The sequence below is a fragment of the Fonticula alba genome, assembly GCF_000388065.1.
Source record: "Fonticula alba strain ATCC 38817 unplaced genomic scaffold supercont2.14, whole genome shotgun sequence".
In the NCBI taxonomy this organism is placed as follows: Eukaryota; order Rotosphaerida; family Fonticulaceae; genus Fonticula; species Fonticula alba.
The window spans coordinates 257,463-273,350 of NW_009242984.1; the positions used below are offsets into that span (position 1 = coordinate 257,463).

At 75.8% G+C, this 15,888-nt stretch overlaps 2 protein-coding genes across 2 annotated transcripts in view; one reads left to right on the forward strand and one right to left on the reverse strand.

The window, feature by feature from the left end:
• Positions 1-5,024, reverse strand: part of H696_05813 (hypothetical protein) — a 9,926-nt gene extending 4,902 nt beyond the window's left edge. Inside the window, exons 1-7 of the mRNA XM_009499614.1 lie at positions 4,739-5,024; positions 4,418-4,635; positions 3,724-4,308; positions 3,305-3,559; positions 2,808-3,140; positions 1,774-2,662; positions 178-1,563 (exon numbers count right to left, since the gene is read on the reverse strand). Of these exons, the coding sequence (XP_009497889.1) occupies positions 178-1,563; positions 1,774-2,662; positions 2,808-3,140; positions 3,305-3,559; positions 3,724-4,308; positions 4,418-4,635; positions 4,739-4,952 (3,880 nt within the window). The 5' untranslated portion in view covers positions 4,953-5,024. The remainder of the gene's footprint in view (positions 1-177; positions 1,564-1,773; positions 2,663-2,807; positions 3,141-3,304; positions 3,560-3,723; positions 4,309-4,417; positions 4,636-4,738) is intronic.
• Positions 5,025-8,297: 3,273 nt separating this feature from the next.
• H696_05814 (hypothetical protein) lies at positions 8,298-15,827 on the forward strand (the record flags this gene model as incomplete). Its single annotated transcript, XM_009499615.1, has 2 exons — positions 8,298-9,302; positions 9,637-15,827. The coding sequence occupies 2 exons, from the start codon at positions 8,298-8,300 to the stop codon at positions 15,484-15,486; spliced, it is 6,855 nt and encodes a 2,284-aa protein (XP_009497890.1). The 3' UTR covers positions 15,487-15,827.
• Between the last annotated feature and the right edge of the window lie 61 nt (positions 15,828-15,888).

The window sequence follows — 15,888 nt, forward strand, 5'->3', positions numbered from 1 at the left end:
CAGAACAGCCACCGACCAGCCACAGAACAGCCACCGACCAGCCATCGAGCAGCCACCGACCAGCCACCGACCAGCCACCGACCAGCCACCGACCAGCCACCGACCAGCCACCGACCAGCCACCGACCAGCCACCGAGCAGGAAGAAGGACACAACAGCAGCACACGCATGGACGCACCCTGGAACAGCTCGATGAGGTCCTCGCGCACGACGACCGTGTCGCGGTCGCGCAGCCGGCGGAGGTCGCGCGCCTGGCACCGGGCCCGGTACCCGCGCCAGGTGGCCTGGATCAGGCAGGCAGCCTGGTGGGCCCGGGCCCGGTTGGCCAGCTGCTGGTCTTGAAGCCGGCGAGCGTGGGCCCGCCGGGCCACCTGCTGGCTGGCCAGCCGGGCCCGGGTGGCTGCCTGCAGCTGGCACAGGGCGTGGACTTGGGCCCGGGTCCGGGCCAGGGCCCGGGCCGCGCGCACATGGCGGAAGTGACTTTGCAGGTGGGTGATCGCCGCCAGGCGCTGGGCTTCCAGGTCGCCGGCGGCGGCCCGGACCCGGCGTTGGGCCGTCAGGCGCCGCGCCGCCGCCTGCAGCCGACCGGCCGCCTCGAAGCGCAGGGCCACCCGGCGGAAGGCCAGCTGCTGGCGCAGGGCCGCGGCCAGGATGTGCGCGGCATCACGCTCGGCCGCCAGGCGCACCCGGGCCCGGTGCGCCAGCAGCCCGGCCACCAGGGTGGACCCGGCCCAGGCCCGGTCCCGGACGACGGCCAGCTGGTGCGCCTCCCGGCGGGCCAGCCAGTGGCGAACCCCATGCTGCAGGTAGACCACGGCCGAGCGCGAGCACAGCAGCGCCGACTCGCAGAAGGCCCCGCGCACGGCATTCTGCAGGGTGAAGACCGCCTGCCGGCGCTCGGCCAGCGAGGCATCGGCCAGGCGCCGGCGCACGGCCGCCTGCAGGCGGGCCACCGCCCGCACCGGCCGCAGGGCCGCCCGCACCCGGTGCCCCCGCCAGGCGGCCTGGATGCGCGTGGCCGCCTGCCGGGCGGCCAGATTCCGCAGGGCCGCCTGCCGGGCCAGATGCTCGCGGGCGGCCGTTTGCAGGATGAGCGCCGCCTGCCCGGCCAGGCGCAGCCGGCGCCGGGCCAGATGCTGCCGCCCGGCCACGGCCAGGCTTCGGATGGCGCCGACCCGGCGCCGAACCAGATGCCCCCGAAGGTGCGCCGAAAAGCCGGTCATCAGCCGCCGCAGCCGGCCGAGGTGCGTGTCCGAGGGGGCGGGGCCGCCGGCGGTGCGAGCCCCCGCCGGGGGGGGCTTGCCACCGGCCCCGGCTGGCCAGGGAGCCGCATGCTCGCTGCCATGGCCGGCCTCGGCCCCGGCCCCGGCCGCCGGCCAGTGGGCGCCATTGGCCACGGTGCCGGCCACCCGCCGGGCCTGGCGCTCACGCCAGCGCCGCTGAATGATGGCCGCGGCCTGGTGCCCGGGGCCGCCGCGCGCCAGGGCAAAGTGCGCCACGTGCGCCAGCCACAGGAGAACCGCCTGCTCGGCGGGCTCCGTGCCGGAGAGGTCCTGCGGGCGCACTGCGCGCAGGGAGACAGGCAGGGGCAGCGGGCCAGGCGGCCGGCCGAGAGAGAGAGAGAGAGAGAGAGAGGTTAGCAAGGGGGAAGGGGCCCGGCTCACCGGGGACCGGGGGGGCGGGGGCGGGGGCGGGGGCAGACAGAGCAGGGCGCGGGGGCGGAGCCGCCAAACGGCCTCCCCCCCCCCCCCCCCCCCTGCCGCGGGCAACGTACCCAGCACCGGGATGCCCAGCTGCTGGCAGGCGTGCGCCGCCAGGGCCAGGTTGAAGCGCTCATTCAGCAGGCGCTCCGGCCCGGAGTCCAGGGCGTCCGGGGCCTGGGCGCGGAAGTGCACGGAAAACAGCGGCGGGAGCTGGTCGGCCCGGTGGCGCCGGGCCGCGGCCGCCTCCGGCCCGGTCAGCCCGGCCAGGGTCGGATCCAGCCGGCGCTCGGCCGCCGACAGGGCCCGGTCGCCGGTGCGGGTGGTGTGCTGCCGGACCAGCTCCCAGGCCAGCTGCCCGGGGAAGTAGAAGGCCAGCAGGGCGCACAGGGCCCGGCCATCGGCGAAGGACCCGGCCGCGTCGCGGACCACCAGCCCCGGGCCCCCCTGCGCGGCGCACACCGCCCGGGCCCAGTCCACCAGGTGGCTCAGCAGCGGGCTGTTCATGTAGAGAACCGCCGCGGCGGAGGCCGAGTCGTCGCCGAGCCCGGGGCCCGGCGGCGAGCCCGGCCCCGGCCCCGGCCCCGGGTCCGACAGCCGCGGCCGGGGGAGGCTGGAAGCCGGCGGCTCGGCCTCCGGCCCGGGGCGCTTGGCCCCCAGGCGCTTGGGGTCCTGGCCCGGGGAGCCGGCCCCGGGCGAGGGGGACCCGCCGGCCGACCGGGGGCCCTGGCGCCGGACCGCGGCCGCCTCGGCGGCCAGGCGCTCGGTCGACAGCAGCCGCGGCAGGGCGCCCCGCGCGAAGACCGACCACAGCACCCCGGCCGCGGTCCGGTCATCGCCGGAGGCCAGGCTGCGCCCGGTGGATGACAGCAGCCGCAGCCCGAGGGCCGCCTGGAGCTGCTGCAGGACGAAGTTCAAGTTGGCGAAGCGCTCGGCCGGGATCCGGGCCGGGAGTTGCAGGGACTGAGAAGGCAGGGGGGGGGGGGGGGGCGGGCAGGGTGAGTCCTGGGCCGGGGGTGGTGTCGAAGATGGAGACCCGCGGGCCGGGGCGAGTGGCGATGCCACAGGGGGGGAAATAGCTGGGCCAGGAGGGGGGGGGGACACGCACATGGAGCAGGAGGTGCGCTCGTGTCGGGCGCAGAACCTCCAGCAGCCGGGCCAGCACCGCGCCGTCGGCCAGGTCCCGGCCGAGGTCCGACACGTGCCACCGGCGCTCGTCGACCGGGCGCTGCTCGAACCAGCTGGGCGCGGCCCCGGCGTCGGTTTCCCCCAGCGAGAGGGTCGACAGGGACCGGGAGAAGTGGCCGTCCGGGCCGCCGGGGGAAGTGTCGCCGGCGGCCGGCGCGAGGACCGCGTCGGCCAGGCGTTCGGCCAGCTCCCCCTGGCAGGCAGACCGCCCGAAGAGGGTGAGCAATGCCCAGGTGGACTTCGCGGGGGCATCCTGTGTGTGTGTGTGTGTACATGCCACAAAGGCGGGGGGGGGAGGGGGTTGTGGAGAAAGGAAGAGCGACGCAAAGAGGGACGCCGACAGGGACACAGCGAGGGAAGACGTGTAAGAGGGGGCCGGGACGATCGAGCAAGGCCGGGGTCCCGGAGGTGGCGCACCCGCGGGAAGAGAAGGAAGTCGCGCTGCTGGCCGACGGGGGTATCGGCGGCGGCCGGAGCGTCAACCCCGGCCTCGGATCCGGGGCTGATGAAGATCCGGCACTGCTTGGCCGCATCCAGGAAGAGGGCTATCTCCAGGAAGAGCCGGATGAAGTGCAGCCCACACATGATGGGGTACTCGCGACCGCCGCGGGCTCCCCGTGCGGCCGCGGGCCCGGCAAACTGCGATTCCAGGAAGGGGCTGGTCAGGACGTTCTGCGCGCCGGGTGGCCCGGCCGGCCGGGGCGCGCAAGACCAGCGCGAAGGGCACCACAGTCAGATCAAGTGGCCCGGGCGGCGGGGCGGGGCGGGGCAATGGACGCATGGAAAGGACGCGCCCGGCGCTTGCCAGGAGGGGCACGGAAGGGGGGGGGACATACCTGGAGGAGGACAGGCATCAGGTCGTCCGGCGAGGCGGCATCCAGCCGGTGCCACGGCTCGGCGGCCAGGCGGCCGTCGGCCGGGGTGTCGGCCGCCCGGTGGAGGATGCTCGGCCCGGCTTGCCACCGGTGCCGATTCAACACCAATGCCTCCAGGGCCAGCACCAGCCAGGGGAAGGTGAATTGCCGGAGCAGGAGCCCCAGGAGGTGGTCCTGGGCCGGGGCGACGCCCGGGTCGCCGGCCGGCCGCCAGGCCGCCAGAAGCCCCTCCGCCAGTCGCACTCGGCCGGATTGCGTGGCATCCGTCACTCGGCCAAGGGCCCGGCGGAGGTGGGCACTGGTCCGGCGAGCCAGCCCGGACATCGCCGACCCGCCGGCTGGGGGGTGGCCGCGCAGGAGGCCGAGGGCCTGCTCGTGCGCGTGTGCCGGGGTGCGCCAGCCCCGGGGCCCGACCGCGCTGGACCCCTGCGACCGGGCCGAGTGGTACTGCCCGCCGGAGGACGAAGCGCCGGATGCCCGGAGGGAGGGGGCTTTGCCGGCCGGGGGGAGGCCGGGCGCCATGCAGTCGTCCCACTCGCTGGAGATCTTTCACGGGGTGGGGAGGGGGAGCGCAGTCAGCGCAAGGGGGAGGGGGGGGGGCGAGGAGGGAGGGGAGGGTGACAGGGAGCAGGGGAGGGAGGCGGTTGCGGCGTACGCGGAAGTTGACCCATGCCGCGAGGGCCAGGAGGGATTTCTCCAGCTGCGAGGTGGCGGCCACCTCGGTGACGATGTCCAGGTCGGCCGGGTGCAGGGCCGGGCCGCCCGGGTCGCGCTGCTGCGGCTGCGGCTGCGGCTGCTGCTGCTGCTGCTGCTGCTGCTGCTGCTGCTGCTGCTGCTGGCGTTGCTGGTGTTGGAGCTGGTATTGGCGTTTCACTGGGGGAGGGGGGGGGGCGGGCGTGGGTGGAGGGTCACAGAGTCAGGGGCGAGGGGAAGTCGAGGGGGAGGGAGGGGGGGAGCGCGACGAGGGGATGCGTACTCTCGGCGACCGAGGGCCGGGGCGAGGGCGCGCCGGCAGCGGCGGAGGGGGCGATCGGTGGCCGGCTGGCCGGCGGCACTGGCCGTGCGAAGGGCAGCCCGGATCCGGCCGGCACGCTCCAGGCCGACGGTGTGCCAGGGGGCACGGCGCCCGGCCGACCGGCCGCAAGCTGAGGCGCAAAGCGGCCCCGGGGATCGGGGCCTCGGTCGGTCATGCTTTCGCAGGGAGGCGGCCGCGTGTGTGCGTGTATGTGGGCGCGTGCGGAGGGCCGGATGGGCGGGCGGGCGGGCGGGCGGGCGGGCGGGCGGGCAGGTGGCCGACGACGGCCGGCAAGGAGGACAAAGGAAGGGACAGCAAGGAGCAGGCACCGGGGGGCGAGGGCAGGGGAGAGTGGAGGGGGGGGGGGAGGGAGCGAGATGCGGGCGCCCCGCAGGGGGGCCTCGGGAGCAGCGGGCGGCCTCTTGTCCTTGATGCGCCCGATGCCCGGCTCTGGCGATCTGGTCGCGCCGTGTGGCCCGCCCGCGCTCGGCCAGCGGCCGCGCCTTCTCGCCGCCACCGGGCGGGGGGGGGGGGGGGGGGGGGGCAGGCACCGCGGCGGGCCAGATCTTGCCCGAACGAAACCGCCGTGCACGGTTGGCAGTTTGATTCCCGGCCGCCCTTGTAACCGTGTGGGGCCCGGGTTGCGGGCTTTCCCTTGCTCCGGCCTCTCGGCCAGGGGACCGATCGCGCGCTGCCAGCGCATGGCCCGTGATCCGTGTCGGTGTGGCGCGTGATACGCGCTCACGGGTGGCGTCTGCTGTGCCGTGGCTTCTCCATTTGGCGGCGGGGGGGGGTGGAAAGGAAGAGGACGCGCGCATATAACTGGTGGATTTTAAATGAGGCTGATCCTTTGTTTTTTTCCCCTCCCCCCCCCCTGTCGTGGGGCACGCGCGGCCTAGACGCTGCGTGGGCTGGCCGGTTGCCTCATATTGCCCCTGTCACTGAGGGGCGGAGGGTCTCTCTCTCTCTCTCTCTCTCTCTCTCCCTCTCTCTGCCGCTCTTTCGCTGTGTTGAGGGCGCCTCGCGCCCGGACGCACCCCGGCGCGGCGCGCGCGCGCCAGTGTGGGAACCGAGCCGGGGCCTGTCGGAGGTCCGTCGGCACACTGGCCCCCAGCCTGGGGGCCGTGAAACACACAGGGGCTCAGCAGCACGGCCATGCTCCGGGCCCAATGCAAAGGCGCCCAGGGTTGCGGCGAATCGGCGGCCGGATGCTAAACGCCGCGGGGGCCGCCCGGCGCCGGAGTACCAAGCATCTGGGCCCGGCGCCTGGTCGTGCTGGATGGTGGGGGGCCGGCAGGGCGGCCTTTCTCCGGGCGGAGAACCGCCGGGTTTCGGAAATGTGTGCGGGACCACCCCGCAGCCGGCTCGGGGGGGGGGGGGGGTGCGACGCGGAGGGCGCGAGGACTAGCCCGGTGCGTGCGCGCGCGCGCGCATGCCCCGGCGTAGCCGCGACCAAGAGGCCCGGGAAGAAGGGGCATCCGTCCGCATTGGTCTCCCCCCGGGGGGGGGCGGGCGGGCCGCGCGAGCAAGGCCCATATTGTCGTGCGGTCTAGCATCTGCCCCGGGGCAGGGTGGACGACGGGGGGCGGGGGCGCATTGGCTTGGAGGCGGTCTGGCTGCGCGGGCTGGAGCCCCTCTCTGCGGGCCGCGGCCGCGGCCGCGCGAAGGCCCGCAGGGGCGAGGGTGCGGCAGGGCGTCGGGGCGAACAGCGCGGGCGCGTGTCGGGAAATGCCGACTGCCATTCCGGCCGGCGGGCTGGTGTGTCTGCGGGGCTGCGCCGGCGGTCCGGGCTGCGGCCGGCTGCCGGCACATGCTTCGATGCTTGGGGGCCGTGTGCCCGGCCGCGGGAGGGCCCCGCCCACGGGGGGAGGTGCTGCGCCGTCCGGGCGCCGGCACGGCGACGCGCCGACTGACGTGCGCGTGTGTGTGTGTGTGTGTTTGTGGCTTTTCCGGGGGAGCGGCCCCCCCCCCCCCGCCCCCCCCCCCCCCCCCCCCCCCCCCGCCGGGCGACTGCCAGGACGGAAGAAGGCCCTCGCCGGCGGGGCCCGCCTCCGGGTCGGCGAGGACGCATTCCTCTGCCCCCGGCTGGCGGTCGGGAACCGAAGGGACGAGGGGGAGGCGGGGGGCCTTCTCTCCGGGGCTCCCCCGAGGGCGACTCTGTGCCGACGCACGAAGGTGTGTGTGTGTGTGTGTGCGCGCCGGGTTGCGTCGCCTGTCTGGGCGTTATTTTCCCGGGGGGGATTTTGAATTTTAAAAACTCGAGGCCGACACGCGCCGCCGGGCCGCACGGCCAGGGGACCCGGCGGCTGGCGCCCACAGGGGGAGGGGCGCGGCCCAGGAGGGGGCGCATCATGCCGGTGGTGGTGGTCCCAGCCTGGGGGGGGCGGGCTTTCTGTGGAGGCCGCTCCGCACGGCGGCGGGGGCGGCCGCCCCGCGCGTGCACGACACAAGGGCCCCAAGCCTGCGCCCCGGTGGGTGGCCCCTCTCCCGAGGCCGGGCCTGCGCGCGGTCCGGGGCCCCGGGGGCAGGAGAGCAGGGAAGGGCCCGAGCGGCAGATGCCTGGCATGCGTTTGCAACGAGGGAGGGGGAGGGTGTGTGTGTGTGTGTGTGTGTGTGTGTGTGTGTGTGTGTGCGCCAGCCGCCCGGGCAACTCCCAGCGGATATCCTGCCCCACATCCCGGCGCATGTGTGGGCGCTCGCGACCGCTTGCGCGGCTCGCCCCCGTCCCCGGGGTGTTCCGCTGCCCCCCCCCCCCCCTGGCCCCGGCGGGCGGGCCTATTCTCCCCGTCTTGTGGGGGCTTTAGAAACAGGTGTATCTTTTTTTTTCTTTCTTTGCGCGCCGCACGCTCACCTGGCTCGCCGCCCCCGCCCCGTCTCCGGTGACGGGAGAGCCGGAGGCCTGGTGCGCCCAGGGGCTCGCTCGCTCGCTCGCTCGCCCCCCGCCCCGCCCCTTCCCCGGCCCGGCGTCCGTGTAGGCGATCTTTCCCGGTCATCGGCCTGGCTGGGCAGGCACCCACTTCAGCCGGGCCCGGCGCATGCCCGCGTCCCTATGCCCGTCCTGCCGCTTCTCGCCGGGCCCCAGGCTGAAGATCCCAGCCCCCGAGAGAAGCTCACACACAGACGCACACACCGCCCGCGGGCACTGCGAGGGAACGGCGGGGGCAGGGGGAGGCCTGAAGTCGGGCCGATCTGCGTCTAACTCCCCGCCACACGCGCACCGCGCCTCCCCCCATCTCTCCCCCTGTTGCCACGCACACCCATCCATATACACATCACGCACCGACACCTCCCTCCGCTCAGCTCCCCTCCCTCCGCCTCATACACGTCAACGCCGCCGCCGCCGCCGCCGCCACCGCCCCTGCCCTCGGCACCGACGCCTGCACGTGCAGACACACACACACACACACACGCATACTGCCCAGCACACGCACGCACGTGCCACCGCCACCGCTGCGCGCCCGGCTGTTCGCCGCCCCCTCCTCGGGTGCCCTGCCCCGGCCTCGCGCGCGCGCGTAGCGCCATGTCCCGGGAGAACAGCCCGCCGCCGATGATCAGCGGCTACCGCACACAGCCGGCCCCCTCGTCGCCCTACTCGCCGTATGGGACGCCGCTCGGGCCGCTTGGGCTGTCGCCGGTCCGGCCGGTGGTCGGGGCCCGGGGCCGCCCGGCCGTGGATCTGGTCACCAACCCGGATGACGGGGCCACCGCCTGCCTGCCCTTTTCCATCCACGCGGTGACCTCCTCGCTGCAGGAGGCCCAAATTGACAGCCCGCGCGGGAACACCGAGCACGACCCCCATGCGTCGGTGGCCCGGTCGCCCTTGCGCTTTCTCCACGACTACCATGACGACCATCCTCATCTCCTCCTCCACCACCACCACCACCACCCCCACCTCCACCACCATGGGCCATCTTCGTTGTTGGACTTCTCCGGCTCCTCGTCGGTGGACGGCGTGGCATGCGTCCCCGACGTGGGGGGCAGCAGCACGACGGCGCCGATGGCCGAGGGCGACTCCCCCCCGCGGGCGCCCGGTGTGCGGCTCTTCTCCGACCCGGGGGCCGATGCGTGGCGGCTGTTCCACGCGCGGCAGGGCCCCCGGCCGGCTTCGGCCTCGGGATCGGATGCCGACACCGACCCCGGCACCGGCACCGGCACCGACGCCGGGCCCGACCCCGACCCCGACCCCGACACTGGTACCGGTACCGGCACCGACACCGGCACGGACCCGGGCCCGGACCCGGACCAGCCCCCGGGGCTGGGGCTGGCTGGCGGCCGGAGCCCGATCCCCGAGGCCGATGGCGGCGTGACGCCGGAGCCGGAGGCCTTCGCGCCGGTGAGCCGGCCGCGCCCGGCAAGCGCCGGCACCGGCGAGTCGGTGCACGTCCCCAAGCCCGAGCAACTCCCGGCCGGGGAGGATGGGCCGCGGCTGGCCACGGGCCAGGCCCCCAAGCGCCCGGCCTCCGATGCCCTGGTGCCGGACGATTCGAACCCCCTACTGCGCCCCTTTTTCGGCGCCACCTCCACGGTGCGTGTCCCTGCCTCGCCCCTTGCCTCATGCCGTGCCGTGCCGTGCCGTGCCGTGCCGTGCCGCCGGGTTTGCTCTTTCTTTCCCCCTTTGTGTGTGTGTGTGTGTATGTGTGTGTGTGGGCGAGTCTGCTCGCGCGCATGTGTGCTGCCCTTCGCCGGGGATCGCCCCGGCGCGCAGCCGGCCGGCCACCGGCCAGGCGCCGCACACAACCGGCGGCAGGCACCGGCACCGACGCCCGGAGACCCTCTCACTCACTCGCTGTCCACCCTGCGGGCGCCTTCCCTTTGCCTCGGGGCCTTCTCTGGCCCGCCGGGCAACATGGCCCCGGCAGCCTGCGCGCTATTCCTTCTCCCCGACGTTGGCCTTTTCCCCGATCGCCGGGCCGGTGGCGGCGCCGGCGCCGGCGACCACGGCGGTCGAGCCCTTTTCCCTGTCCCACTCGCCGTCGGTGCCGGCACGGCCAGCCCCAGGGCCGTGTGCATGTGACGCGGAGGCCGGGGCCGGGCCGCCGTGCGGGTGGCCGGCCTGCCGCCGGGGGGCCCTCTACCCGGCGGCGGCCCGGGATGCCGTGCCCCGGTCGCACTCGGCCACGGCCTGGATGCCGCCGGCGTCCTTTGCGCCGCTGCCCTTGCCAAGTGCCCCGGCCGGGGGGGAGCCCGGGGCCCGGCTCACCCGGCGCGGGTCGACGGCCACCCTGTTTGCTTGTCGGCCATCGCCGATTCACATCCCGGCGCCGGGGAGCGCCGGGCGGGGGCCGCGTGTGGGGCCGGCGTCCGCCCTGCCGGGCGGTTGTGCCCCCTTGGCAAGCTTGAGTGCCCTGCACTCGCCGGAGCCCGGGCCCGGGGGGTCCTTCGGCCGGGGCCCCGGGCCCCGGGGCCCGGGCAGTTCCCTCGCCGAGGAGGCCGATGCCGAGGAGGACGAGCGGGACCCCTCGCTGAGCCCGCTGTCGCCGGGGGCCGACGGGTCGGCCGCCGGGTGGGACGGCCCGCAGGTGAGCCCATCGCGGTACAGCGCGCCGCCCCTGTCGCCGGGCACGGCGCGGCGACTGCTGGTCATGTCGTCGTTGCGGGCGGCCGAGCAGGCCCTCGAGAATTTGTCGCTGGGCCTGCGGGCGAGTGACCTTCGCCAGGCGCCGGCGGCCGGCGGGCAGCAGTCCTCCCTGCTGGATGTGTCGGCCATGTCGCCGATCGGCGAGCGGCCCCGGGCGCCGGTGGCCTCGACCCCGGGGCCCCCCGGCGCTCGGGTGCCCACATGTGCCCTCTTTTCGCCCCTGGGGCCGGGGTCGGGCGGTCTGGCCGAGCCGGCCGGCGAGCGTGCCGGGTCCCCGGGGCCGGCCGAGGGGGCGACCTCCGCCGGGGCCGCCGGGGCCGCCGGGACCATGGGGTCCACCGGGTCGCTGGCCTACCTGGAGGAGGACTCCATGTGCGGGCTCCAGCTGCCGGAGCTGATGCTCTTTTCCGGGGGCCGGACGCCGGTGTTGACGCGGGCGCGGTCCCTCTCGGCCCGGCCGGCCCTGCCGGAGGAGGGGCTGCTCATGTCGCCGAGTGGACCGGCCACGGCGGGCAGGGGGGCCCCGGCGCCGGGGGCCATGTGTCCGCCCCTGGCGGAGCCCGACGTGCCGGGGTCCGCCACCGACTCGATGGGCACCCCGCCGGCTTCGGACACCGACAGCCTGTCGATGCTCGGCGAGGATGAGGACAGCTTCACCCTGGTGGACCCGATGGACGACTCGGCCACGGAATGGGGGTCCTCCTCGCAGGAGGATGCCCATTCCGCCGGGCCGGGCTCCTCGTCGCTGGCGGCCAGCCCGACAGCCGACCAGGCGGCCGGCATGTGCCTCGACGGGGCCCCGGCCCCGAAGAAGGAGTCCCGCAAGGCCCGAGCCAATCGGGCCCTGCGGAGCATGCTGTCGGACTACCACTCGTCCGAGCCGGGGCCCGGGGCCGGGGGGGCTGGTGCCGGCGGCAGCAGCGGCGGCGGCGGCGGCGGCGGCGGCGGCGGCGGCGGCGGCGGCAGCGGCGCTGGTGGCTCGGCCGGCGATCCGAGCGCCCCGACCAAGCACTCCTTCTTCCAGCGCCTGCTGCATCCGGACCGGTCGAAGCGCACCCTGCCCGGGTTCCCGGGTCTCTTTTCGTCGTCGTCGTCGTCGTCGTCGTCGTCGTCGTCGTCGTCGTCATCATCCTCGTCGTCGGGGTCATCGTCGTCGGCGGCGGAGGCGGGGGCGGCCATGTCGTCGGCCCCGGCGCCGGAGGCGTCCTTCACCACGACCGGGGCCTCAGCCGACCCGAGTCCCTCCCTGCCGGCTGGGACCCCCGGGTCGGTCATCGAGCGCGAGCGCTTCCTGGCCTGGCTCCGGTCCTCTCCGAGCGAGGGCGTGTCCGGGTCCGGGTCCGGGTCCGGGCCTGGCACGAGCTCGCTGCCGGGCTCGAGCTCGCTGCCGGGCTCGAGCTCGCCCTCGCCCTCGATGGCAACGGTGGCGGCGCCGGCGCCCGTCCAGCATGCCAACCGGACGGGGTCCCCGGCTCCAGCCGGGGGGCTTCCCCTGCCGGCGGCCGCGGGGTTCGGCACGGGGGCCGCAGGCGCCGGCGGCCCGGGCCCCGGCGGCCTGCCCGGGTCCTGGCGCTCGGGTACCCTGCATCACCGGAGCAGCAGTAGCAGCGTCTCGTCGGGGGAGCTGCCGCGCTTGGGCCCGCTGGCCGGGGCCCGGCGGGCATCGATCCAGTATGACACCGGGGCGCCGCATGACTTTGCCCGCGCGGCCGGGGCCCTGTCCTCCTCCTCGTCGTGTAGCTCCTTCTCCCTGCTGGCCGAGGGGTCGCGCTCGCCGTCGCTCGGCTCCCTGGCCAGCATCGGCGAGGGGGCGTCCGGTGGCGGCGGTGGTGGCGGCGGCGGCGGCGGTGGCGGCGGCGGCGGCTCCCTGGGGGCGGGGTTCCGCCCGGGGATGGGCGCCGCCGGGCCGCCGGCGCGCCCGGGTGGCCATCACCGGCTGAGTGCGGAGGCCGGCTCGGCGGCCTGGGGCCGGCCGGCCTCCGCGGCGTCGGCCATTCCGCTGCACGTGTGGTCGCCGCTGGGGAGCGGCAGCGGCCTGCCGGCCAGCTCGGCGGGCTCGGTCGGGGACTTGGCCCGGGCCGGGTCCGCCTCGGACCTGGGGGCCATCCTCCCGTCGCCCGGGTCGCCGGTGGCGCGGCCCTCCTTCACCAAGTACCGGAAGTTGTCGTGCTCCACGGCCAGCCCCGGGGCGGCGGCGGCGGCGGCGGCGGCCGCTGCCGCGGTGGCAGGCCTGGCCATGGTCGATGACCTGCCCTTCGGCGGGGCCATGTCCGGGGGCAGTGGCACGGCCAGCCGCGCGGAATCGCCCCTCCCCCCGGGTCCCGGGTACTTGGGCATGCTCGGCGCGGGGCCCGAGTCCGGGTCCAGCCTCGGTGCCAGTGGCCCGGAGGTCCTTGCCTCGCAGGACGCCGACTACTTCGGCGGCGACGTGACCATGCTGGCCACCGACCCCGGCGATGAGTCCCAAGTGGCCGGATCGGCGGCGGCGGCGGCGGCGGCGGCGGCGGCCGGTGGTGGCCCTCTGCCGGCACATGCCGCCTGGTCGGCGGCCCCGACCGGGGGGTCGGCCCAGGACCACTGGTCCGGGCACGGGCGGCGGCCGTCCTCCATGTCGATGGAGTCCCAGCATTGGCGGTCGGCCTCGGCGTCGATGGGCAGCCGGCCGGTGCCGATGGCCCTGCCAGCCGCCGGGCCCTTCGGCCTGGGGCAGGCTCCGGCCGGGCCGGCGCGCGGGCTGCACTCCTTCCATGCGCTGCCCGGGCCGGGCCCGGTGGCGCGATCGGCGTGCGAGGCGCTGCCGCCGATGGCCTCGGCCCCGGCCCTCGGCGGGCCGGATGGTGCCCATGCCGGCCGAGGGCCCGGCGGCGGCAGCCATCCCGCGCATGCGACCACGCGGGCCGCATCGCTGGCCGGCGTCGGCGGCGTCGGCCTCGGCGGCCTGGGGCCGGGGCCCGGCAGCCGGTCGGTGGCCGCGGCCAGTACGGCCACACTCGACGCCGGGGCCGGCGGCGCCCTCCCGGCGGCGACCGCGGCCCCCACAACCAATGCCTTCACGACTTCCGGGCGGCCGTACAATCGGATCTTGCCGCTGGAGGACCAGTCGCACATGCGCATCAGCGCGGAAACCGTGGCGCGGGTCCTGTGCGGGGAGTTCTCCGGGCTCTTTGACCGGCTGCTGATCATCGACAGCCGGTATCCCTTCGAGTTCCAGGGGGGCCACATCCGGGGCGCGGTGAACATCCACCTGCAGGTGGACATGTGGCACATGCTGATGGCCGAGCTGCCGAACCCGGGGGAGGCGGTGCGCCTGGGCCCGGCGGCCCCGGCCGCCCGGACACTCATCATCTTCCACTGCGAGTTTTCGAAGAAGCGCGGGCCGGACATGTTCGCGCGCCTGCGCGGCTGGGACCGCAAGGTCATGTCGGCCACCTACTACCCGAACCTCAACTACCCGGAGGTGTATGTCATGTCCGGCGGGTATAAGGCCTTCTTCCGGCAGTACCCCGGGCTGTGCGAGCCGTCGGCCTACACGACCATGTACTGCCCGCGGCACCACAGCCTCATGCTGCACACGCACAATGAGGCCCGGCGCATGAACTCCGATGCGTGGCTGAGCGCGCACCTGCCCACCGGGGGGTCTCCTCCCTCCTCGTCGTCGTCCTCCTCCTCGTGCTTGTCTTCCTCCTCCTCCGCCGGCTCCTCGGCCGAGGCGGCGGCGGCGGCGGCGGCGGCGGCGGCGGCGGGGACCCTGCCTGGGCCCGAGGCCGCTGCCCTGCCGGCTGGGCCTTCGTCGCTCATGCTTTGTGTGACGACCAAGTCCTTCTGCGAGGCGGTGGTGTCGGCCTTCCCGGAGACGGCTGCGGCGGCGGCGGCTGCGGCGGCGGCGGCGGCGGCCACGACAGCGCCGGCGCCGGCGCCGGCAGCCACCCCAACAGGCCTGGTGGCCGGCGGCAGCCCGCGGCCGGGGTCTGCGTGCTCGACCACGCCGGGCGGCGTGCGGCCGCGGCCCCTGCTCCCGGAGCACGATGACACATCGGCCCCGGTGGCCCTGTCCATGACCATGGCCGGGCCCAACCGCAAGCACCCCCGCAGCATGGAGCTCTACATTCAGACGGCGGATGTGTGCGGCCTGGGGCCGGGGCCGGGGGCCGGGGCCGGGGCCGGGGCCGGGGCCGGGGCCACTCCCGGCGCCCCGGGCGTGGGTCTGCTCCTGAGCCCGGTGTCCATGTACCCGGCGTCGCCGGGCGGCGGGTCGGCCCTGATGCGGGCGCCGCACGCCTTCCACCCGGGCGGGTCCTCGAGCGAGGCGGCCGGGCTCGGGCTCTTCCACCACCCGCACTACCATCACCAGCAGCCGCAGCAGCCGCAGCAGCCGCACGGGGCTGGCGGGACCGGTGGCCCTGTGTCGCTGAGCTCCTCGTCCTCGTCCTCCTCCTCCTCCTCCTCGTCCTCCTCGTGCTACTCCCTGTCGGCCGGGGGCGGCGGGGGGCGCTTCTTCAGTAGCATGCCGCCGAGCCCCCTGCCGGGGTATGACCCGGCGGCCGGGGGGGATGTCGGGCCGGGGCCGCCGGGCTCGGAGCCGAGCCCCGGGGCCGGGGGCTTCGTCGGGCGGAATCGCCCGCACCCGGTGCCGCCCATCACCAAGTCCCACTCGCTGATGAGTCTCTTCCTGTCGGCGCAGGAGCCGCCGGGCCGGGCGTCGCCCTCGCCGCCGCCGGTGGCCGCCGGGCCGCGGCCCGCCGGGGACGCCCCCTCGCGTGCGCGGCTCCCCACGCGGTCGATCCGGTCGCGGGAGCGTCTGTCGCTGGGCGACCGCCGGCCCGGTAGTCCCAGCTGGTGGGGCCATGTCCCGGGGGCCGAGGACCCGGGGGCCGGGAGCTACGCCGGGCCGGCGTATCCGGGGGCGGCGGCGGCGGCCGCTGCGGCGGCTGCCCTGGCCGCCGCCGCCTCGGCCGAGAGCCTGTCCTCCGCCGGGGGGGCATGCCTGGCCGGGTCGCCGGGCCGCATGGCCCCCGGGGCCGGCCTGGTGGTCCCCCCCGGGCAGCAGTACTTCCCGTGCATGGATGCGTCGGGGTCCGACGAGTCGGACGGCGAGTGTGCCGCCGGGGGGTCCCTGCTGGAGACCGTTTGACGGGAGGCGGCGGGGCAGGTGTGGTTGCGTGCTTTTGGCCGTTCTCCCCTCCTCTTTTGCCCCCTCGTTGCCGGGGTTTCCCCTTTTTTTTCCTTCGTGCCCCGCCTGCCAGCGGTCTGGACCTGTCCTTGTGTGTCAACTCCTTCTCTCTGCCCCTTGTCTGGTGGGCCTCTGTCTTCCGGGGGACGGGCGGGGCGGGCGACAGGGCGGCCTATGCATGCCGGGCTGCGTGAGCTTGGCAAGCTTGCTTGCGCCCTTGTCACGCATTTCCCTCCTTCCCCCGGGCGCCGGGTCCGGGCTGGGGCCAATACAGTTGCGAGTTTGTGCATCCTGGACGGAAGCTACACACACACACAGGGAAAGATGTGTGCGCGCGGGCAGGTGGGGGGGGGGGGGGGGGGG